Below are 24,034 nucleotides of genomic sequence, written 5' to 3'. Positions count from 1 at the left end.
TTGGTGATGGTAAACTAATAAACAAAAAAGTTATAACATTTCAAACATTTCACAATTTTCACATTTGGTATATATTTTTTTCTGTGTAAATTATTTCGATCAGAAATCGCAGTTTGATGATCTGATTGTATTGTTCAGCAAAGTAAGATAACTAAATGGTGATTCCTAAAAAAATATACACTGTGAAAAAAAAATATTTTTTAACATTAAAAAATATCATTTTGGTCACAAAAACTCAAATGTCTCAAAACCCTATCTTTTTACCAACGTATTTTTTTAGGGAAAACGGTCCATTGTATTAGCAATCTACCATAAAAGTTTGGTGATGATAAACTAATAAACAAAAAAGTTATGACAATTCAAACATTTCACAATTTTCACATTTAGTAATAAATTTTTTTAGTGTAAATTTTTTCAGCCGGAAATCTCAGTTTGATGCTGATTTTATTGTTAATGGCGTTGCGTGAGTAAAACAAGCTTTTTTTATTATGTATTATGTATATTATATGTACAGTAATGTTCCGATTTTATCACGCCCTCCGCGCATTAGTCGTTTATTCATTAATTTGCTGTTACATTTGAGGACAAGTGTTTTCCCTCTTCTTCAAGATGAATGTTGAAAGCATGTTTTGTAACGTTAAAAATATTGAAATGGGTACATAAGTTGAAGTATATTTCAAATCATTTTTGAAAAGGGGCGTGATTAAATTGTTTAAACAGATGTCGCTGATGGTACGGTGGCATAACTCTCTGCACTTAGCACTTCTGGCAATTTCTCAGTTGTTGTCGTTTTCGAACTTCCTGCGCCCTGCTTTACCGATGATATACAGATGGCTCGTTTGTCAAAGTCTAGACGGCAGGACGTGCAAATGCGTAAATTTGTATTCAATTTGGGCATAACGCATAACCAATCTCTTTCAGTTTATCTATGGTGCTTTCGGTGAGATTTCGTAACTCTTTTGAACATTTTTTTTTCATCAAACGGTCTACAAGAGAGCTTTGAGTTGAAGACCTTTGAGAAAGCGCCTGTTCATGTTGTTCGTTAGATCAGGGGGTTTCAGACATTTCGGCTCACGGTGCACTTTTTTAAAATAAATCGCTAAACGGTGCACAAGTTCATTATTGGTAAAAAAAACAATTATAAATTCGTCAAAAGGCTGTCGTATTTTTCACAGCATTTCCAAGGTGCATACACTCGTCATTATTTTTTTCCACGAATTATGGCACTGTCTTACGTTTTTCATCACTTATCGGAGCATAGTGAAGTGACATAGTTATTTGACATGGATAATTTCTTGCTCAGGAATGTTTCTGAAAACTTACAGACAAGATCATTATAAACGATTAATGAAATCTTCAGCTGAATTAGTGGTATTTTGTTTTCAAGAACCTCGGGGAAGTCCTTTCTACTGTATTATTTCTAGTGTGGTTTTTTCATAAAAGTTTCTCCAAGACTTTTACCATAATTCTTAAAAATTTCTAGCAAGACACATGAATTATTTTATTTTATTTGTTTTTTTTTCAGAACTTTGGCATATATTGACAATATTTTTGATAAATTCCTTCCAGGCTCTTGTCAATTCGTAAGGAGATTTCAATGAAAATCATAAATACGTTATCAGTAGAATTCTTGATTAACTGATTTTGAGAACAGTGATAGTTCCTTCTCTGGTATTAAGCAAAACCACAGAAATATTTGTAAGATTTCTTCTGACATTGTTTTGACGCATTCATTGAAGATACATTGGAGATGCCTTGTAGGGTGCTTGTAAATATACATTACGAGATCTTGGAAAAAAAGAATAATATTTATTTAGAGAGCTTTGGCCAAGATTTTGGCAGATTTGTTTCATGATTCTTTGCGAATATCTGAGACGATTTTTGCTGGATCCGAGTTTAACTCGCCGGCTGGAATAATGGAAATTGTATTCTCAATCCCTTGATGCACCTTCCAATAGTCCAGTTGTTCTAATTAATTCGAGTTATTTTTCATGAAATGGGAAATGAATTTAAATTTAAATTTGAATATGCAAGACTTTTTGAAGTGCTGCGGTGCACTTGCCATGGCTTCGCGGTGCTTGGCTGAAGAAAAAATTTACTATAAAATTTTTAATATTCATAGCGGTAGTATTTTTTTGCTTTTTCGTGAGCATTGTCATGGTATGTATACAGACAAACAAACGTAACACTAACGAAATTTTCATTGACCACGCCTTTAACGATCATTTTGAATCTTGGTTGTGGCTTTCATAACCAGAAGAGTGCCCATCGTTTTTCTTTGCGTTTGACGTTTCACACTCGCGCCTTCTGATGACGATATTGCACAACGCAGTGTTTCGTGTAACATTTCCACCAGGTGGTGGTAGTGTGAACTGGGCGATGGATTTTCACGAAAATTGTTCTAGGCGTTTCGTCTATTTGTCTGTGGTATGTACCTCTCATGCATTTGTTGTTGTTGAAGTTACTCGCATTCTTCCGATCATAAAGTCTGTTCTCTAAGTGGTATTTTTTGCAGATAAACTAGACGTATACGCGTATATAAAACTTTTATTATGCAGCTTTCGTCTTAAAAATAAGTTTAATTCCATTTTTCTTATAATCAACAGCTTTTCAACACTATCAAGGGATTTTTTCACCAGTCACGTACAATAAAAAGTATGACACTCTCAATATTTTTGACCGCAACACTGGATCGTGTCTAAGTTTCAAATAGATACTATAGTAATTATGAATAATCAAACAAAAATATCATGGAAACAACTTGTTTAATTCAGGCGGTAGCCTTTACAATAAAATCAGCATCAAAATATAATTCTCGAAATAATTTACACAGAAAAAATTTTTTTTTTGTTACTAAATGTAAAAAATCTGAAACGTTTGAAATTTCATAACTTTTTTGTTTATCAGTTTACCATCACCAAAATTTTATGGTAGATAGCTGATATAATGGGCCATTTCCCCTAAAAAATTGACGTTGGTAAAAAGATAGGGTTTTGAGATATTTGAGTTTTTGTGACAAATATCATATTTTTTTTATGTAAAAAAAGAATTTTTTTACAGTGTATATTTTCTAAGGAATCATCATTTAGTTATCTAACTTTGCTGAAAAATTCATAACAATCGAACAATCCGTTTTTGCTGTACAGCTTTTTGAATATTTTTGAACTATTTTCGCATACACCCTTTTGAAAAGTTAGTCGTGAGTGAATATGAAGGTTTGATATCGAAAAATGGCGATTTAGATGAAATTGAAAAACTGTGCAAAGTTTCAGATATTTTTGAAATGGTCGCTCAGGATCGACTGACATGACTCCGTGGAATTCCTCTATATTCAAGTGGGCTGCAGTCGAATACACCTTTTCGATCGATTGACCTCCAATGTAGTAGCAAAATGAACGATGTGTGGTAGACCCGACACTGCCAGCGGTATGCTTAAAATTCGTGCACGGGACCTTACAGCTGAATTTTGTGTTGAATTTTTATTCACGCAGAAAAATAATTTGTAAACACAATTAAATTCTAGTTCAAATCAACCGATTTTTCAGTTTACTATAGCGACAATCTGATTTCTAGTTTAAACTGAACTGTTCTATTGTTTGATAATACAAATATTTTCATTTGTCGAAATTTTTGACAGTTTGTTCAAACAAACAGAGATATGGTATTTTCAACATGAAATAATGGATTGATTCAAACGACTGCACTTTTGCCACTAACAAATCCGGAATGTGATGGTGTTGGTGACGGTAGCAACTGCGGCAGCTCGGAAATCTATTTTTAGATCGTCGGTAAGCGGATGGGGAGGAGAACGACTAAAAAAAGACAAAAACGGCGAAACCGATCAACTTTTTGTGGATGCTGTCGTGAGTACCTGCGCGTTATCCATCACGGCCAAAGCTGCACTTGGAAGTTGGCGTGATGAATTTGCTGCACCTTCTTCGTTGTGGCGATGTTGGGGTAAGCATTTTATAGATGTGTGAGTGCTTTCGGACCATGTTTATGGTTTTTATTTTGTTGAAACGAATGAAATTTTTTGACATTATATTAAATGATGGTAATCGGTTGTTTTTATCGATAAACTCTAAATGAAAACAATTAAATATAACTTTGGAATAAGTAACTTCTCAGTTTGAAAATCAACCATGCGTCTTATTGTTTTAAACAAGCGCCATTTTTCTGCGTGTTGGCAAACCTGATTAATTTTAGCCTAAAGAAATATTCAAGCAGAAAACATAAATCGAACTGTTTGAATGCACATGATTACTCTCATAAGGGTTGCGATGCATACCTCCAACGACGAACATGACTGGATCAGTACCGTTACAGAAACTTTCGAATCTAGCTCCACCAAGTGGCCGCAAAAGTTTTTGAGCCAAGCACGAACGCGCCTCTCGCCCCTCTTATCCTACAGGATAAGCAACCGCAAAACATACACCAGCTACGACAGATTGAGAGTCAGGACGAAGCTGATCATCGTGGGATTATTCTAATGCTTGATGAGACACTGAATTATTCAAAATGTTGGGCTCGATGTTTTGTCAGGTTTTGTCCACTGCGCTCGCTGAGGGAGCTTGCTGCTGATGAACCTATGCAGGGAATTGGGGGGAGGGTGGTGTTTGTCTTTTTCCATTCTTGATTAAAGTTGATGCGAAATCCTCAAAACGTGTTCCAGGTAGTGCTGCTGGGAGTTATGAATGATATAATTAGTTGCTATTTGGATGGAACAAATGAGAGGTATCGTGTTCATAAGCTCTGCTTAAGAACTTGTACCAAGATTAGGCTAATGTTTGGAAAGTTTGGACCAAGTCCAATTAATTCTTATTGACTGGGTTGCTAAATTAGCCCATGAAAGCTTTGTGAACATCAAGTCTTTATCTTCTTCTGGGCTTAAGCCCGCTTTTCAGTTTTATGAGCACTTCCGCAGTTGTTGCATCGTATTATGGAAGGCGGATTCGATATTCGCATAGCCGTCGTTGGTTGTCCCACTACGCGTAGTATGCTAATATGTTGTCTAGTGTCGCATTTCCTCAAGACAGTAGAAAAGCTGGATGTAAGTAGGTATGTAGTATTGGTAAAAACTCAAATTCTCAAATCTCACGGTTGAGTTGTTCCACGCGCGATTCTTGACTCGACAAACTAACCGACGAAAAAATCATGCATGAGTTGACTCATGATTTCACTCATTCCTTACTTACTTGGTGTTCTTAATGTTTACATCGAAGTTTTTAGGATTGTATGATAGAACAAAAGCAAATCTAGCGTACAACAACATTTAATGCCGTTCAAATTGATTTGGATTCGTTTTACAAGCGAACGAGATTTCGGCGCTTGACTCGTGAGTGCAGGATTTTGCATGAAATTCTCACGCGTGAGAAAACGATTCAGAATCGCGTGCGAGTTTGCTCACGCAGGAGCGGTTCATGAGTGTGCTTTGAGTATGAGTTTACCAACACTGACAGAACAGAAAGGCATATCAAAATGGAACAAAATTATATCAATGGTTGATAGACAGGATAACCAAGGGTATTATCAGCAGGTTTGTTCTCTTCGTCATAAGGGGTTTTTGTTGGAAAAATAACTTGAAACTTGGTCGTTTAATTCAGCTTGTTTGAAAAAGATTTAAAGCCAATTTTGAGTCCCATAGGTTTCAAAAAAAAAAAGACGAAGAGAATAAAACGGCCGAAAATATGTAAGTTCCCCTATCAATGTTTGTTGCGGATCATGCTGAGGTGTTGATGGCGTGGCCGACACTTGAAAAAGATTTCCAAAGTGCTCGAACCAGCGCAGCGTTTCAACTGATCAGCTGGGTCGGGCAGTGACTGTCCACTGGACAGTGTCCAGACGTGTCTTTCATGGGGCAGCAGGGACGGATGTCCTGGGGCCTGACGCACCCCCCCGCTTGCGAGTCAGCCGCGTAGTTGCCGGCTAAGAATAGGACTACTAACCCCAATTCAAGGTGTCAAGCGACCCGTGCCGAGGAATGAGTGATCGAGGGGGTGAAAAAGATGCTCGATCTTTAACGGAGCCTGTGGGGTACCTGGGCACCCCCCACAGTATGCTGTCCCTTACCGCGTTAATGCAGAGCTCTGGCGTGGTGGACATTATTTCTCGTGCAACTCGTGGGAACAATGAGCAAGAATTCAAAATCAAATAACTTAGGTGGAAGTAGCGGTGCGATCAACCCCTTCGCAAGAAGCGGGTTGATGAGGTCTCCGACAAGGAGAAGCGAGGAGTCAGGTGCTGGAAGCTGCTTACGCAGCTCAAGCGTGGGAGCTCCTGTCCACTCCACGGCAAGCCAGCCGGCGGAGGTCATGGACGGAGCATGGTTGCTGAGGGCCATCAGCCAAGTTGCAGAAAAAGGACGGCCCGCATTTGAGGTAGCTGAGCAGCAGCTCGGCAAAATTATCGACTTTGCGACAACTAAGTCGAATATAAGCAAGGACCTGAAAACGGCCTTGCTTCGGCTTAGGGCGTCTGTCGATAATGCCAAGCAGGAGCACGCGGTTGCGTTGCTGGCTGCAGCAGCGGCGGAACCCGCAAAGGAGAAAGCGTCTTAGTTTACACAAACGGAGGTCTTCTCCTTCGCGGGTAGTCCGAAGAGAGTGGAAGCGAATGCTCGCGACAAAAGCGACAAGCATTCGCAGAAGCGGGCGAGGCAGCCGTCAGGTGAGGAGCTGTCTGGCGGCGCCCGCAAGGCCAGGCGTATAATAACCCCGAAAGCCGGTGGTAACGCTGGAAAGTCGGACCCCAGCCAGGGTTCCCGGAAAGCTGGGAAGGGTGGGCCCGAAAAGGCCGGCGAAATGATCCTGGAGCTTAAGCGCCAGAAGGATCACAAGGGCGCCGCCTACAAGAGGCTGGCAGAAGAGGTCCTTGGAGATGGAGTGGAGGTGAGGGCTCTTACGCATGAGGCGACTCTGAAGGTCAAAGACCTAGACGAGATCACCGAAGCGGAAGAGCTCGTCACGGCACTGCGGCAACAGTGCGATGTTCAGGTGGCCGCCACAGCCGTCAGGCTGCGGAAGGGGCCAGCAGGGACACAGATAGCCAAGGGCGTAGCCAGGGGGGGGCAGGGGGGGGGGCCGTGGCCCCCCCCCTGACCGATCAACTATATTTTAACTTAACCGAAAAACTTAGATGATCAGAGCTGTTATTGACTAGTAAAAATAAAATTCTCCTGCATCCTCGTATTTTTTTAATGTATGCAGGAATTCCTTCGGAAATTCTTGGAGGAATACCTTCGAAAATTCCTGAGGGTATTGCTTCGGAAATACCTGGAGGAATTCCTTTAGAAATTCCTGAAGGAATTCCATCCAAAATTCCTGGAGGAAGCCCTTCCCAAATTCCTGGAAGAATGCCATCGGAAATTCCTGAAGGAATTCCTTCGGAAATTCCTGGAGCAATTCCTTCGGAAATTCCTTGGGCAGTTCCTTGGGAAAATCTTGGTTGAATACCTTCGGAGATTCCTGGAGGAATTCTTTCAAAAATCTATAGAGAAATTCGTGAGGAAATCCTTAGGTGAATTCCTTACGAAATTCCTGGACAAAATAATTCCAAACTTCCTGGAGGAATGCTTTTGGAAATTCCTGGAGGAATTCCTTCCGAATGTCCTGGAGGAATTCCTTCGGAAAGTCGTGGAGGATTTTTTTCGGAAATACTTTTTGGATTTTTTTTAAATTCTTGCAGGAATTCCATCGGAAATTCTTAGCGGAATTCCTGGAGGAATTCCTTCGGAAATTCCTGGAGGAATTCTTTCAGAAATTTCGGGAGGAATTCCTTCGGAAATTGCTGGACGAATTCCTTTGGAATTCCAGGGGGAATTCTTTTAGGAATTCCTGGAGGAATTCTTTCGGGAATTCCGGGAGGAATCCCTTCGGAAATTGCTGGGCGAATTTCATTGGAAATTCCAGGAGGAATTCCTTCGGAAATTCCTGAAATAATTTATTCGGCAATTACTGGTCGAATTCCTTCGGAAATTGCTGGACGAATTCTTTTGGAAATTCCTGGAGGAATTCCTTCGGAAATTCCTGGAGGAATTCCTTCAGAAATTCCTGGAGGATTTTTTTCGGAAATTCTTTTTAGATTTTTTTTGAAAATTCCTGGAGAACTACCGTCGGAAATTCCTAGCAGAATTCCTTCCGAAAATCCTGAAGGAATTCTTTCGGAAATTCCGGGAGGAATTCCTTCGGAAATTGCTGGACGAATTCCTTTTGAGATTTCCGGAGGAATTCATTCGGAAATTCCAGGAGAAATTCCTTTAGGAATTCCTGGAGGAATTCTTTCGGAAATTCCTGAAGGAATTCCATCGGAAATTGCTGGAGGAATTCCATTGGAAATTCCTGGAGGAATTCCTTCCAAAATTCTTGGAGGAATCCCTTCGCAAAATCCTGGAAGAATTTCTTCTGAAATTTCTGGAGAAATTCCATCGGAGATTCGTGAAGGACTTCGTTCGGAAATTACTGGAGGAATTTCATCGTAAATTCCTTGGCGAGGTCCTTCGAAAAATTTTGGATGAATACTTTCGGAAATTTCTGGAGGAATTCTTTCAGGAACTCCTTCGGAAATTGCTGGACGAATTCCTTTAGAGATTCCTGGAGGAATTCATTCGGAAATTCCAAAATGAATTTCTTATGGAATTCCTGGAGGAATTTTTTCGGAAATTCCGGGAGGAATTGCTTTGGAAACTCGTGAAGCAATTCCTTCAAAGCATCCTGGAGGAATTCCTAAAAAAAATTCAGAATACTTGGAGGAATCCCTTCGCAAATTCCTGGAAGTATTCCTTCGGAAATTCCTGAAGGAATTCGTTCGGAAATTCCTGAAGAAATTCCTTCGAAAATTTCTGGAGGAATTCCTTTGGAAATTCCTTGGGGAATTCCCTCGAAAAATCTTGGATGAATACCTCCGGAAATTTCTGGAGGAATTCTTTCAGAAATCTATAGAGAAATTCCTGAGAAAATCCTTGGATGAATTCCTTAGGACATTCCTGGAATGAAAATCATTTTAAATTTCTTAGAGGAATGTTTTTTATGATTCCTGGAGGAATTCCTTCGGAAACTACTGGACGAATTCCTTTGGAAATTCCAGGAGGAATTGCTTCGAAAATTGCTGGAATAATTTCTTCGGAAATTACTGGAAGAATTCCTTCAGAAATTCCTGGAGGTATTCCTTCGGAAATTCCTGGAGATTTTTTTCGGAAAGTCTTTTTGGATTTTATTTTTGGAAAGTCCAAGAGGAATTCCCTCGAAAATTCATGTAGGAATTTCTTTACAAATTCCGTTAGGAATTCCTTCACAAATTCCTGGAGGAATTCTTTCGGAATTTCTTCGGAAATTCCTGGAGAAATCCCTCCGGAATCTCTTGGATGCATTCCTTCTGAAATTCGTGGAATTCCTTCGGAAGTTCTTAGAGAAATTTCTTAAAAATTCCCGGAGGAATTCCATTGAAGATTTCTGGAGGAATTCCTTTGGAAATTCCTGGAGAAACTCTTTTGGAAATTCCTGAAGGATTTTTTTTAAATTCCAGGAAGAATTCCTTCAGAAATTCCAGGAGAAATTCTGTCGGAAATTCCTGGAGAAATTCCTTTGGAAATTTTCAAAGGAATTTCTCCATGAATTTCCGATGTAATTCCACCAGGAATTTTGCGTAGGATTTTCCGAATGAATTACTACATGTATTTCCGAGAGAATTCCTCCAGGAATTTCGGAGGGAAATCCTCCAGGAACTTCCGGAGAAACTCCTCCAGAAAATTTCGGAAAAATTCCTTTCACAAATTTCTGGAGCAATTACTCTAGGAATTTCCGGAGGAAATCTTCCAGGAATTTCCAAAGAAATTCTTCCAGGAATTTTCAAGGAAATTCCTCTTGGAATTTTCAAAGGATTTTCTCCTGGAATTTCCGAATGAATGTACAAAGAAATCCCTCCATGAATTTCCGAAGGAATTCCTCCAGAAATTTTCCGACGGGACTCCTCTACGAATTTCAGAAGAAATTCCTCGAGGAATTTCCGGAGGAATTCCTCCGAGAATTTCCGAAGAAATTCTTCTAGGAATTTTCAAAGGAATTCCTCTTGGAATTTTTAAAGGATGTCCTCCTGGAATTTCCGAAGGAATTCCTCCATGAATGTCCGAAGGAATTCCTCCAGGAATTTTGCGAAGGAATTTCTAAAGAATTTTCCGAAGGAATTCTTACATGAATTTCCAAAGGAATTCCTCCCGAAATTTTCCGACGGAATCCCTCCACAAATTTCCGAAGAAATTCCTCGAGGAATTTCCGGAGGAATTCCTCCAGGAAATACCGAAGGAATTTCTCCATGAATTTCCGAAGGAATTCCTCCAGGAGGAATGCGAAGGAAATCCTAACGCATTTTCCGAAGGAGTTCCTCCATGAATTTCCGAAGGAATTGCTCCAGAAATTTTCCGAAAGAATTCATTCACGAATTTCTGAAGAAATTCCTCCACGAATTTTCAAAGGAATTCCTCCAGGAATTTCCTGAGAAATTCCTCCATGAATTTCCGGATGAATTTCTTCAGAAATTTCCGGAGGAAATTCTCCAGGAATTTCCGAAGGAGATCCTCCAGGAATTTTCAAAGAAATTCCTTCTGCAATTTCCGAAGGAATTCCTTCTGAAATTTCCGAAGGAATTCCTTCATAAATTTCCGAAGGAATTCCTTCAGGAATTTCCGAAGGAAATCTTCCAGCAATTTCCGAAGGAATTCCTCCTGGAATTTCCGAGGGAATTCCTGCAGTAATTTCCGGTGGAATTCCTCCAGGGATTTTCAAAGGAATTTCACCTGGAATTTCCAAAGGAATTTCACCTGGAATTTTCAAAGGAGTTTCTGCCGGAATTTCCGAAGGAATTCTTTCATGAATGTCCGAAGGAATTCCACCAGGAATTTTCGAAAGAATTTCTCCAAGAATTCCTTCACGAATTTCCGAAGGAGTTCCTCCATAAATTTCAAAAGGAATTCCTCCTGGACTTATGCGAAGGAATCGCTCAAGGGTTTTCTGAAGGAATTCCTCCATGAATTTCCGAAGGAATTCCTCCAGAAATTTCTGGAAGGAATATCTCCAGGTATTTCCGAAGAAATTGCTCCAGGAGTTCCTGAAGGAAATCCTCCACGAATTCTCGAAGGAATTCCTCCATAAATTTCCGAGGGAATTCCTCCAGGATTTTTCCGAAGAATTCCTCCATGAGTTTCCGGAGGAGCTTGTCCAGGAATTTCCGAAAGAATTCCTCCAGGAATTTTCAAAGGAATTTCTCCTGGAATTTTCAAAGGATTTTCTCCTGAATTTCTTATGGATTGTTATGGATTCTTATGGATTTGCTTTGAAATACCTCCAAAAATTTCCGAATGAATTCCTCCAAAAATTTTTGACGGTTGTCCTCAAAAAATTTCCTTAGGATTTTCTCACATAATCCCCAAACGTGTTTCTGAAGGAATGTTTGAAGAAGATTCTCAAGTTTTCATAGGAGTTTCGCAATACATTTTTGAAAGAATTTCTTGAGGAATTTCCGAAGAAACTTCTCAAGGATCTTTCGCTGGAATTCCTTGAGGAATTTCGTAAAGATTTATAAAAAACCGAAAAAAATTCCTCAATGAACTTATCAAACAATTTCTCACAAAATTTCCGAAGGTATTCCATAAGACATTTCAGACACATGTCAAAAAAAAAATTCCAAACGAACTCCTTTAACAATTTCCGAATTGTGGAGCGGACCTGGTGTGGTGGATAGAACACTTGACTATCACGCCGAGGACCTGGGATCGAATCCCACTCCCGACATACTCACAAAAATGTGGGTTCTTCTTTCGGAAGGGAAGTAAAAAGTGGGTCCCGAGATGAACTAGCCTAGGGTTAAAAATCTCGTTAATACAGACAAAAAAAAAAAAAAAAAAAAAAAAATTCCGAATTTTCCTTATCAAGGCATTTTAAAGTAACTCCTCAAAGAATTTTCGAATGAGTTCCTCTAGGAAATAAAAAATCACAAAAAGCATTTCTTCAGGAATTTTCGAAATATTTTTTCAAGGAAGTTTTGAAAGATTTTTAAAGAAATTCCTTATGGAATTTCAGAAGGGATATCTCAAAAGACTTTTAGTGATTTTTTTTTTCAATATTTTCGAAAGAATTGCTCCAGGAATTTGGGAGGAATTCTCACAGAAATTTCCGTTTGAATTCCTCCAAGAATTTTTGAAGGCATTCCTCAAGGAATTTTCAGAAGAATTCCTCACGAAAACTCCGAAGGAGTTCCTCAAGGAATATTCTAAATCTATTTCAAAGAAATTCCTCAAGGAATTCCCGAAGAATTCTTCTAAAGAAAATCGTAGAAGAACTCTCGAAGGAATATCTTATGGAATTTCCCAAGGAGCTTTAGAAATGAAGGAATTCCTCAAGAAATTTCTGAAGATTTTGTCAAGGAATTTCAGGTGGAATTCCTCATGGATTTTCGAAATAAATTCCTGAAATTATTTTTTAATTGATTCCTTTAAAAATTTCCGAATGCATTCCTCTAGCAACTTCCAAAGATATTCCTCCAGGAATTTCCGAAGGAATTCCTTTAGAAATTTTCAACGAATTTTTTCCCGTAATTCCGAAGGAATTCATTAAAGGATTTTTCGAAGAAATTTCTCCAAAAATTTTTTAGGGTATTCCTCAAGGAAAGGAATCTTAGTTTGATTGGAATTTTTGAAAGAATTCCCGGAGAAATTCTTAAAGTATTTTCTGGAGCTTCTCAAACGGATTTCTGGTGGAATTAAGAATGATATTTGTAAAGAATTACTGGGGAAATTCTCAAAAGAATGCATGGTGAAATTTGTAATAAAACTTCTGGAGGAATTATTGAAGAAATTTCTGAAGGTATTCCCAACGGAATTACTGCAAGTTTTCCGAAGGTAATTTCTTCTGGAATATCTACATTAAAATAACCTGGAAAAGTATTAAAGAAATTTCTGGAGAAACTGTTGGATAAATTCAAATTCATGATGGCATTTGTTAAAAAATTCCTAAAGCAATATCTTGAGAAATTCCTCAGCATTATAATCATATATGATTCTTCCATTGAACCATTCCTGTTAATCACCCATATTTCATACTTCACTTTTATTTTTATTTAAATGATGAAGTATTTGAGCTCCTTGTTACTGCAAAGTGGTTTTCAGTGTAAGGGTGCTCCCCCCCCCTGGCCGAAAAGCTGGCTACGCCCTTGCAGATAGCTCTGGTTCAGCTACCTGTGGCGGATGTTAAAAAGTCCGTTAAAGTAGGGAGTATTAAGGTGGGCTGGTGTGTTTGTCACCTGACATTCCACGAGCCACCTGAGGTTTGCTTCAGGTGTCTGGAACCAGGACACAAGTCGTGGGACTGCAAAGGCCCCGACAGGCGCAAACTGTGTAGGCGATGCGGCGCTGAAGGTCATAAGGCCCAAAGCTGCACGAGTCCGCCCATCTGCATGATCTGTACCGGGAAAACCTCGAAAAACAGACATGCGATGGGTGGTCCAGGGTGCCCGGCCTTTAAGAAAGCCGCAGTGAGCAACAAATCACAGTGCAGGTAACGCAGCTGAACCTGAACCACTGTGATGCGGCTCAGCAACTGCTTTGTCAGGCGGTTTCTGAGTGGGAGACGGATATCGCCATCATTTCGGACCCATACCGAGTACCCGCCGGCAACGGCAACTGGGCCTCGGACGGGACCAGGAAAATGGCGGCGATATGGACGACGGGTAAATACCCCGTTCAGGAGTTGGTGTCTACTACCTATGAGGGCTTCGTGGTCGCCAAAGTAAACGGGGTCTTCTTCTGTAGCTGTTATGCGCCTCCGCGGTGGCCGATCGAGCGGTTCACGCAAATGCTGGACCGCTTAACGACCGTGCTAACAGGGCGAAGGCCGGTGGTAATAGCGGGTGACTTTAATGCCTGGGCTGTGGAATGGGGAAGCCGTTTCACGAACCAGCGGGGTCAGATCCTGCTAGAAACACTGGCCATCTTAGATGTCGACTTGGCTAACGTCGGTACCAAGACTACCTATAGTCGAAACGGAGCGGAGTCAATTATTGACGTGACCTTTTGTAGTCCTGGCCTAACAAGTAGTTCGAACTGGAGAGTAGATGATGGCTACACTCACAGCGACCACCTGGCGGTTCGCTACAGTATCGACTACAACAACAGCAGACAGTGGTTAGAAGAAGAGGCGGCTAGGCCAAGGCCAAGCCCTCGCAGGTGGAAGACATCATACTTCGACGAAGAGGTATTTAGGGAAGCGCTCCGCCGTGAGCGAAACTTACTCGGTTTGGACGGCGACGAGCTGGTAGCGGTGCTCTCACGTGCGTGTGATGCGACCATGCCTAGGAGAGTCCACCCTAGAAATGGGAGGCCACCGGCTTACTGGTGGACCGACGCGATTGCGGACCTGCGCCGCGCCTGCCTACGGGCTAGGCGGCGGATGCAGCGAGCACGATCAGAGGAAGAGCGAAACGAACGGCGGGTGGTGTTCGCCGCTGCAAAAGCCGCGCTCAAGACCGAGATAAGAGCAAGCAAAAAGGCCTGCTTTGAGGGTCTCTGTCAGAGTGCCAATACGAACCCGTGGGGTGATGCCTACAGGATCGTTATGGCCAAGACGAGAGGTGTGATGGCTCCTACAGAGCAATCTCCAGAGATGTTGGAGGGGATCATTGGAGGACTTTTTCCGCGTCATGATCCTAGTCCTTGGCCTCCTTTCGTAGGACAGCCGGGGACTGGGGCTGGCGATGAGGAAATGGTCACCGATGTGGAACTTGCGGGGATAGCTAAGTCCCTTAGCGTAGGTAAGGCCCCAGGTCCGGACGGAGTTCCGAACCTGGCCTTAAAAGTAGCTATTGCAGAAGCTCCCGAGATGTTCAGGTCTGCTATGCAGAAATGCCTGGACGAGGGAGTTTTCCCAGAAGCTTGGAAGAGGCAGAGCCTGGTACTATTGCCAAAGGCGGGGAAACCACCCGGAGACCCGTCGGCATATAGACCAATATGCTTGATTGACACGGCGGGGAAGGTGCTCGAAAAGATCATCCTCAATAGAATGTTGAAGTTCACTGAGGGCGTAAATGGTCTCTCGAGCAACCAGTATGGCTTCCGGAAGGGGAGGTCCACCGTAGACGCTATCTTGTCGGTTACAAAAACCGCCGAGAAAGCACTCGAGTCTAAGAGGAGGGGAATTCGCTTTTGCGGGGTAGTGACTCTGGATGTAAGGAATGCATTTAATAGCGCCAGTTGGGCTGCTATTGCTGATGCGCTCTTGCGTCTGGGGATACCGGAGTACTTGTATAAGATTCTCGGAAGCTACTTCCAGAATCGCGTACTAGTATACGACACGGAGGTGGGTCGGAAGTGCTTTCACATAACCTCAGGAGTCCCGCAAGGTTCCATCCTGGGTCCGGTGTTATGGAATGTCATGTACGACGAGGTGTTGAGGTTAGAGTACCCAGTGGGAGTGGTGATTGTCGGATTTGCCGACGATATTACGCTCGAAGTCTACGGTGAAACGATCGAGGAGGTGAAGTTGACTACCGACCACTCGATCAAGGTTGTGGAGGCGTGGATGCGGTCCAGAAAACTGGAACTGGCTCACCACAAGACAGAGGTGACGGTTGTTAACAACATGCAGTCGGCGCAGCAGACGGAGATCAGTGTAGGAGAATGCACTATCCTGTCGAAGCGCTCTGTCAAGCACTTGGGCGTGATGATCGACGATAAGCTTACCTTCGGTAGCCACGTCGATTATGCCTGTAAAAGAGCCTCCACAGCTATTGCGGCACTGTCCCGGATGATGTCCAATAGCTCAGCGGTGTACGCCAGTAAGCGCAAGCTTCTGGCTAGTGTTGCTACGTCCATACTTAGGTATGGCGGCCCGGCGTGGGGTCCGCGCTAAGTACTGAATGCTACCGACGGAAGCTGGAAAGTACTTACAGGCTTATGTGTCTGAGGGTTGCAAGCGCGTACCGTACCGTGTCACACGACGCTCTCTGTGTCATTACTGGTATGGTGCCCATCAGCATTCTTATCAGTGAGGATATGGAGTGCTTCGAAATGCGCGGCACAAGAGGCATACGCAAGACTGTCAGGATGGCCTCTATGGTCAAATGGCAGCGCGCGTGGGACAGTTCCACCAAAGGAAGGTGGACCCATAGGTTGATACCGAGGGTAGATAGTTGGATTAATAGGCGCCATGGGGAAGTTTCATTCCACCTGACACAGGTCCTTACAGGTCATGGTTGCTTCCGACAGTATCTACACCGTTTCGGGCATGCGGATTCTCCCGAATGCCCAGTGTGCAATGGTTTAGAGGAAACGGCGGAACACGTTTTGTTCGTGTGCCCGCGTTTTCGCAAAATGCGTGACCGCATGCTTGCCACATGCGGGGAGGACACAACTCCGGACAACTTGGTCCAGAGAATGTGTAGGGATGAGATTAGCTGGAATGCCGTTTCAACGGCTATCACCCATATCGTCTGGGAGCTACAAAGGAGGTGGCGCGTGGACTCGGAGAATGGCTAGTCCAGATGCAGTACAAGAGGTGGTCCAGGGGTTCGAAGTCGGCTTCGTAGGTCATACCGGTGCCCTGCGGTCGAGATCGACCCTTACAGCGATTAAGTGGCCGCGGAGAGGAAGTCCCGGTAGCGGTGCTGTCGTGGCGTCAGTCTACTGGGTTGGATCTGAGCCCGCGGTTGGAAAGGGGTCCCCGGCAAGGGTCGGGGTAGGTGAGACCCTGCTGTCTGCAACCTACGGATGCAGCTGATAAGGCCTGAAGGGTAGTGATACCCTTGCCTTCAGCAGGTCAGATCGGGTTGCATGTGGGCATCAGTTCTTGATGTCCGCTCAGCAGTAGGGCGCGGGCGGGGTTGACCCTGCCCGCCTTCCGAGGACAAAGGGAGTGGCGAGGACCACTCGGGAAACTGGCTAAGCGCCAGCATGCTATCGTGATGGACTCTCCAGTGCGAGTCATCGATGTTCGTTGCTGCTAGGCTACGGCAGCTAACCTTGAGGGTGCGATATGCACTAGCCCCTCTCTGAAGCAATACCTTCTTGGTGGTTCCGGAGAGACGTAGGGTTTGGCGACCATAGGAATGTGTTTTAGTGGGTCGAGGAGAGAGTAGTCCTGGCTTCTACCGGCATTGTAGAAGACGGCCTCATCCCCACACTACCCTAACCTTCCTGTTAGGGTGTCTGATGAGCAGATTTATCCCCCTATGGTTTAGAAGGAAAAAAAAAAAAAAAGACGTGTCTTTCACGGGCATCGTAACATTCATCTTAGTCACACTAAGGCGACGTGAAACATCGTGGAGAAGACGGATGTCGCCGGTGTTTGCGGATTTTTCGCCTTCATCGGCTAGGGAGTTCGCCCACGCTCTTTTGTCACGTCTACATGAGCGTTTCACTTCCTTCTCGAGAGCCGAATAGCGCTGACGAGCACGGCTTTGGCATTTCGTGTTTTCGCTCGCTCTATCGCGGCTTTGGCCTACTTCGCTGCTCTATCTTCCTCCAGGTACCATCTGTGATGCACTGCTTTCTCCGGGTGAGTAGCTCCATTGATCTTCTACGCCTCCACCTTCTGGAATATTCGCAGCACGATTCTCTAGCTCCTCGACGAAGAACCTTTTCACCACAGACCGGGTCTTCCAGTCGGCGTGTGTTGAACCGGTCGAAAATTCCAAATTTGAACGTGACGTTCTCAATGAATGTTTCCTTAACCCTCTAATACCAAACCCCGCCTTTAGAGGGGGTATAGTTTGAGCATTTTTGTAATTTTTGTTTCGTGGAAAATCAATTTTGTTTAAATTTTTGGCTGTTATTTAGGACTATTTTGTATATCTCTAAATGACTTTTGGTGTATTTCAAAGCGTATTTACATTTTTTTTAAATCATTGAAAAATTGATGTTTTAGTCACCTTTTAGAAGTCATTGTTTATGCTGTATTGAATCGCGAAAATTAACAAATTTTAAAATTTTCCCAAATCATTCTACCCTAGTTTAATAGTTTAAGGGAATCGAATACACTCTAAAATTACTTTCCTTAAAATTACAAGGAAAATAAAATTAACTATGAAAAAAAAAATATTTCAGTAATAATCATAAAATCTCAAAATGTTTTCATCTCAAAAAATCCGTACCCCAAATAGGTTTCCAGGAAAAATATAAAAGTGTGGGGATGTTCAAAAATAAAAATTAGAAAAATCAAAAACTGAAATTCACGAAATCGAGAAATAAAAAGAATCATCTTGCAAAACATGTTTAAGGTACACCGGGGCAAGTTGAAACGGGTGGGGCAAGATGAAACAGCGGGTTAACATGATGTTTTCTAATGATAATAAACAGTTTGATCGCCATAACGCATAGTTTAAGATTCAAACAATCTTTTAACGAAGGATAAATTACCAAATTGTAATGAAATCTGTTTCAAAGCTTCGTGTTTCATCTTGCCCACCCGTTTCAACGTGCCCCGGTGTACCTTAAATCGATTTTAGGTGACGAAAAATGATATATAGATCAAAATCAAAAATTTGGGTGTTAGAGGGTTAAACAAAGTGCTTCCATGATAACAATCGGTGCTTACATCGTCTGTTTCTTTTTTTTTTTGAATAGGGTGAATATAGGGGCCTCGGCTGAACAAGGGTTCTAATACCCAAGTTATGTTCAACAATAAACGATGTATAAAGTTAAGGTATGAGTACTCTACTTATTACTTTGCCCGTATATTCATCATAACCCACCCTTTCATGTACATATATCACACTTTTTTATGAGACTACTAATATTTCCGTGTGGGCTTTTCTTAAGGCAAAACTGAATCCTTTTTCTCACTTTTTGGTTTTTGGTTTTTTATAAAATAACGAAGCAATATTTTCAAAATCGGTTTTCGTACACATGTAGAGTATCTAGATTTTCTAGAGGTATCTCCTGATTGTGGTGGAAAATGTTTTTCGTTTTCGCAGAAACCATTTTTGAATAAAATTTCACAAAAAAATGGTTTCTGCAAAAATGGGAAACTTTTTCCACCACAAAAAAATTCAGAAGATACCTTGACCCATCAGGTATCAGGTATCAGTAGGTCGGCTCCAGAGGCACGTTCTCCTCCATTTGGGAAATTTGTGCCATCGCCATGAATACGAGCCTATTCATCATTTACCTGAGGGAGAGCGAAGGGAGGGATAAGGGATGGGTTAGGGAAAGAAAAGGTAAGGGAATATGGTCGACATAATCGCATAAGCGTACCACAACGGGTTCAAACAGCGCCTTGAAAAGGGCACTGTACAAACGCATAAAGCGTAAAGTAAGCCTATAGCTACTTGCCACAACGGGTTCATAACAACAGAACATCCTGAAGATTCCGGTTTCTTAGGTCAGTTATACTTAATCAAGTGTTTACCGAGTACTCAGAAACGCAGTTGCGTAAAAATAGGGTAGTTACATATCAAATGATTCAAAGTTCCTCAGTCGGATTCTCAGCTAAGATATACAAATGAAGCAGCCTGTTGAGGCTTGTGATGGACAAAATCATAAGTAGGAGAACCACATTGAGTTATCTCAATTGCGTTTCTGCTAAGTACGAGATTCCTCAAAAATGGTGACAAGACTCCCGCATGGGGGCAATTTCCTAATCGCTGCTTGACGTAATGTCAAGAAGAGATGTTGGTTTTTGAGCATTTGGTTATTCCAATTGGAAATCATTGAAAGATAAAAAGGACAATCCGTGCCTCTTCTAATGTGGAATCGAAAGGTACGTGTTCAAAAGAATCCTGGAAATCCAAGAAAACACCCAAACAAAATTGTTTTTGAATGAATGCTTTTCCGATATCGTAAACAATATTCTGTGAACAAATCACAGTGGACTTTCCGTTTTGGTAAGCATGTTGATTCCTATGGAGAGGCATGTTTGCTAGAAAAACATCACGGGTGTGATGCTCGACAAAGCGTTCTAATCATTTCAGAAGAAAGAAGTCAAATTGATAGGTCTGATCTTCATACGGTGCATTATCCACTTACGGAATAAACTTGACAGTATAATCCCACCACGATTTGGGAATAGCAAGGCTGCAAACAATCAGTTTTATCAAAATATTTTGGGGCTCGAGGCATGACATGCGAGATTGCCATTTCAATTTTACCGAAGGTAACAAACAATGGATCAAACGCAAAATGCGGAACCATATAGGTGTTAATTAAAGCAATACATCTACATAGAAATCCCCCTACGAAAGTAAGGTTCTTGGACCAAAGCTGTTCTTTTATGCTGAACATTGATCTGAGCTGTCATAACCATAGCCACTACTTAAACTAGGCACGATCAAACTCTTACAATCACAACACAAGAAAAAAGATCAGCGTTAAAAACCAATTCGGTATCGATTGAAGAACGCCAGAGACAAAGATACACAGAGGACACTGTGAAGAACGCAAAATGCGAAGAGCCATACTGCCGTGAATCGCAAGTCAGTCCCATCTGCATTTTGGGCGAAATTGAGTTAATGGCAGTTTTCGATCTTTCTTCGGATGATCTTTCAGCTGTATGAATAAAAATAAAAATTGTTCAGTAAAATCGAAAAACAACGCCAAGTCAGATTGTCCCATAATGAAAGGTAATCGCAAGTCAGTCTCATTACGAACTTGTGTACCCTGCTGTATAAAATCGAACACTGCTTTAGCCAGTTTTAAATTTTTCGCAGTTACGTTTTCACGTTTAAAACAATTTGTGAAAAGTTTCATGATGATCGCAGTAGTATTCGATTTATGGCGATTTTTTTTTAAATTTCACATGGAAATCGAATTTAAAAACTTCAGAGTCCATTTTCTCAATGCCTACTTTTTACAAATGGGACTGACTTGTGATTCACGGCAGCATATAGGTTATAATTAAAGCTAACTAGCTGTCCCGGCAAACTTTGTCTTGCCAAGTTGTTGTGGTTTGACAATTGTTAAGGTCATTGCAGCACGGAACTCTAGATTGGTTTTATTTCGATCGTGTTGATTTTCTTCCCAGGTCATGAAAATTCAATAATTTATCAATTTTCTTAGTTTTTCAGTTCATTTTTGTAACTTTTTTTTTACTTATAAACACAGCCACCTCGAATACGAATCAAACCATGCAAGAGTCATCCTGATCGGTTCAGCCGTTCATGAGTTGTGTTGCCTCAAAGGGACTTCAAACTCATTATATATATATATATATATATATATATATATATAGATAAACAACATACTAATAATCCTCCCAAGTAACAATTTAAATTTTATCAAAGTTTTTTAGCGATTCAAAAACCCAAAGCATAAAACCATTGATGCCGACTTGAAAATGCTCTCGAGTTCTTGTATGCCTCACGTTCTGGCTAGTTGGCCCAATCTTATTAGGGCCTACAGGGCTTCGTATGCAAACCGGCTTAGGATTTCGGGTTGTATCATAGTTTTATCAATCTTCTAAATAAAACCTTCTTCTGACTTGTCAAATAATTGTTTTGATTATTTTTCACTCTCAATGTTCGATCGTCAGAACAAATTATGCTTGGTTGTTTATCCAGCCATCAATTGGAAAGATGCAGATATGGAATTCAGATTTGTTTTCCTATTTAATACGTGTCAGGAGACATGCCACGGAAAATTTGTGGTGAATGTGACTGTGATAATGACAAAAACTAAGTGCGCCACACAAACTATGCATAATTTGGAAGTTAAATGCATTTAATTTACTCGGTGGAATTGGGTGCAAAAAAGGTTTTTTCAACACAGCGGAGTTTAAAAGACATTATGTAATTTTTCTGACAAAATAAAATGACGGAAACGTGTTGTATGGTTTAATTTGATCTTAAGCAGTACGTGAAATCATAAAATTGAGTAATAATTTTTCTAGGCGACATATTTTTCTGATAAAACTCTGTGTTCCTGATGATTCCTCCAATAGGGCTAACCCTCCTGAGGTAGTCATAACTGAGCTCATGATAGAACTAGCGGTTTTGTCACAGCATTTTTTTGGTTTATGTTGCGGCCACGAAATCTTTTGTTGGTTTTATGCGTTGCCTCACAGTTTTGTGTATTTGTTTACAAAAAAAAATCTCTCCGACAACAACCGCAAATGCAAGTTTTATTGAAATGGTATATAATAAGTGATAAAACCAATTCATGTCTACTTGCAAGTCTTTAATTGAAGATGTTTATAGCAGAAGTTATATGATAGTTTTATGGAACGCCAAAGGTTCAAAGTAAAAAACTACCACATAAAACTAATTTAGAACAGCTAGCTTTTTGACATGCTCGTATAAAACCAGGATAAAACATGAATAAACCTTGAAGGCCTGCTGATTGTTACTTGGGATATAGCCGCATCACACCATGAATTAGGGGTCACCTGTTTAATGGACTCTTACCACCGGAACAGGCAGTCCGTAGTGTTATTCTTAGCCAATTGTGACAACCGCTACCGACACTATACAGCTATCTAGGCAGATCGAGAAAAAAAGTTAATATTGATGGTCAACTTCATACGGACCCGATCAGCCTTGACCCATACTCTACATGTGCACGAAAAACCGATTTTGAAAATATTGCTTCGTTATTTTATAAAAAATCAAAAACCAAAATAATGAGGAAATGATTCCAGTTTCGTCTTAAGAAACCTGTCAGTGATTTTTACCTGAAACATTGATGACTCGTTAATGTTGATTAGATCCGTTCCGGAGGATCTAATTTCATCCTCCAGTTTTGAGCAAATTTGAAGTGGCAAGTCTGTTAAAACTGGACTCGCCCAGAACACGCACAACTTTACAACACAATTATATGCCCAACTACAATGGGAAAAGCACAAAGCGAGCGTCTAATTGTAGCAAAACACGCCCCAAGCCCGACGGAATAGCACTGATGTCATAGCAGAAACTTCATTCTACGATTCGCACCCCTTTTATCATGCTGTTCGAACTAGCTTGTGTAAGAATTCCACTTGGCTTGGCGTCAGTCGTCTTGCAATCGATAACAGGAATATGAATTATGGCTCACTTTCATTAACTATTCAATAGAACACTGTCGGCTTCGAGGCAGTTTCGCATCCTGATTGCATTTCAGCAAACGAATAGCTCCAAACGTAAACACATACAACCTTCGGACGGTGACGAGACATCCGGAGGGAGCCCCAAAAATCAATTTATCGATTGCAAGCATCCTTTTGAAAACAGCGAATTCACTTTTAATTTGGCCAACAGAGGTGCACCTTTTATGCTCAGAGCTTGCTTTTTTCGCAATTCATTCAAACATCAACACAAACTTGACTATTTATTCATGAGCTGGTTTCATTCAATGACACTTCTAACCACGCCAGGTCAAAGCCTCCATAATTTTGGCCCGCAGCAGAATTACCACTTTCACTGTCACAGGAAGACACCCTTTATGAACACACCCTTATTAGTTCTTGTCGTACAGGTTACCATTAAACTTGGGAAGGTTTATTTCTTCACTAAATACCACAAGCTTCGAAAGTGAGAGCTTCTTTTCTTATCCAGCAGTAATTTCACTACTCTATCAGACAGCCAGAACATGGTAACAAAACATAGGAACAGAATTTTCAGCGCTTCGTAGGAATTGTCACATCGGTTCTTGTTGTAACAGCCCTGGGAAATTTCCCAAATCCTTATCGGGGCCACTGTCAAATGGTGGAGCATGCGCCGTTCAGTTGTTTGGGGAAATTTTGCAGTTCCACCGTTTCCATCGTTTGTCTGCTCTTCAGTTCAGCTGTTCATCAGCGCGAATATTGTGAATTGCAGAAGCGGCACGTGGAGCAGTCAAGGACCGTTCATAAGCTACGATTTTTTTTTTGCGAGGGAAAGGGTGGCGTTTCGGTAAAAGTGTACGCATCATCAAATGTTCTCTTTAAAGCGCGTCAATTTGGTAAAATTATTGGGGTGGAGGGCGGTGGGTGGTCAAATGCTGTTTATGGTACTTTGTATGGTAAAATAAAAGTAAGTAAATATTAGGGGATAGACAAACCATGCCAACTTAAGCGCCTATGTTCACACTTCTCAGTTGACTGCCTGAGCA

The 24,034-nt window shown here is 41.3% G+C and overlaps 1 protein-coding gene across 1 annotated transcript in view; it reads right to left on the bottom strand.

Moving 5' to 3' along the window:
• LOC109402337 (beta-1,4-glucuronyltransferase 1) overlaps nucleotides 1-23,596 on the bottom strand; it is a 39,560-nt gene extending 15,964 nt beyond the window's left edge. Inside the window, exon 1 of the mRNA XM_062860943.1 lies at nucleotides 22,641-23,596. Within this exon, the coding sequence (XP_062716927.1) occupies nucleotides 22,641-22,649 (9 nt within the window). The 5' untranslated portion in view covers nucleotides 22,650-23,596. The remainder of the gene's footprint in view (nucleotides 1-22,640) is intronic.
• Nucleotides 23,597-24,034: the final 438 nt, after the last annotated feature.

Source organism: Aedes albopictus, chromosome 3, assembly GCF_035046485.1.
Source record: "Aedes albopictus strain Foshan chromosome 3, AalbF5, whole genome shotgun sequence".
Taxonomy (NCBI): domain Eukaryota; kingdom Metazoa; phylum Arthropoda; class Insecta; order Diptera; family Culicidae; genus Aedes; species Aedes albopictus.
Note: the sequence above shows the minus strand (reverse complement) of the source record. Positions and strands in the feature narration are given on the sequence as shown.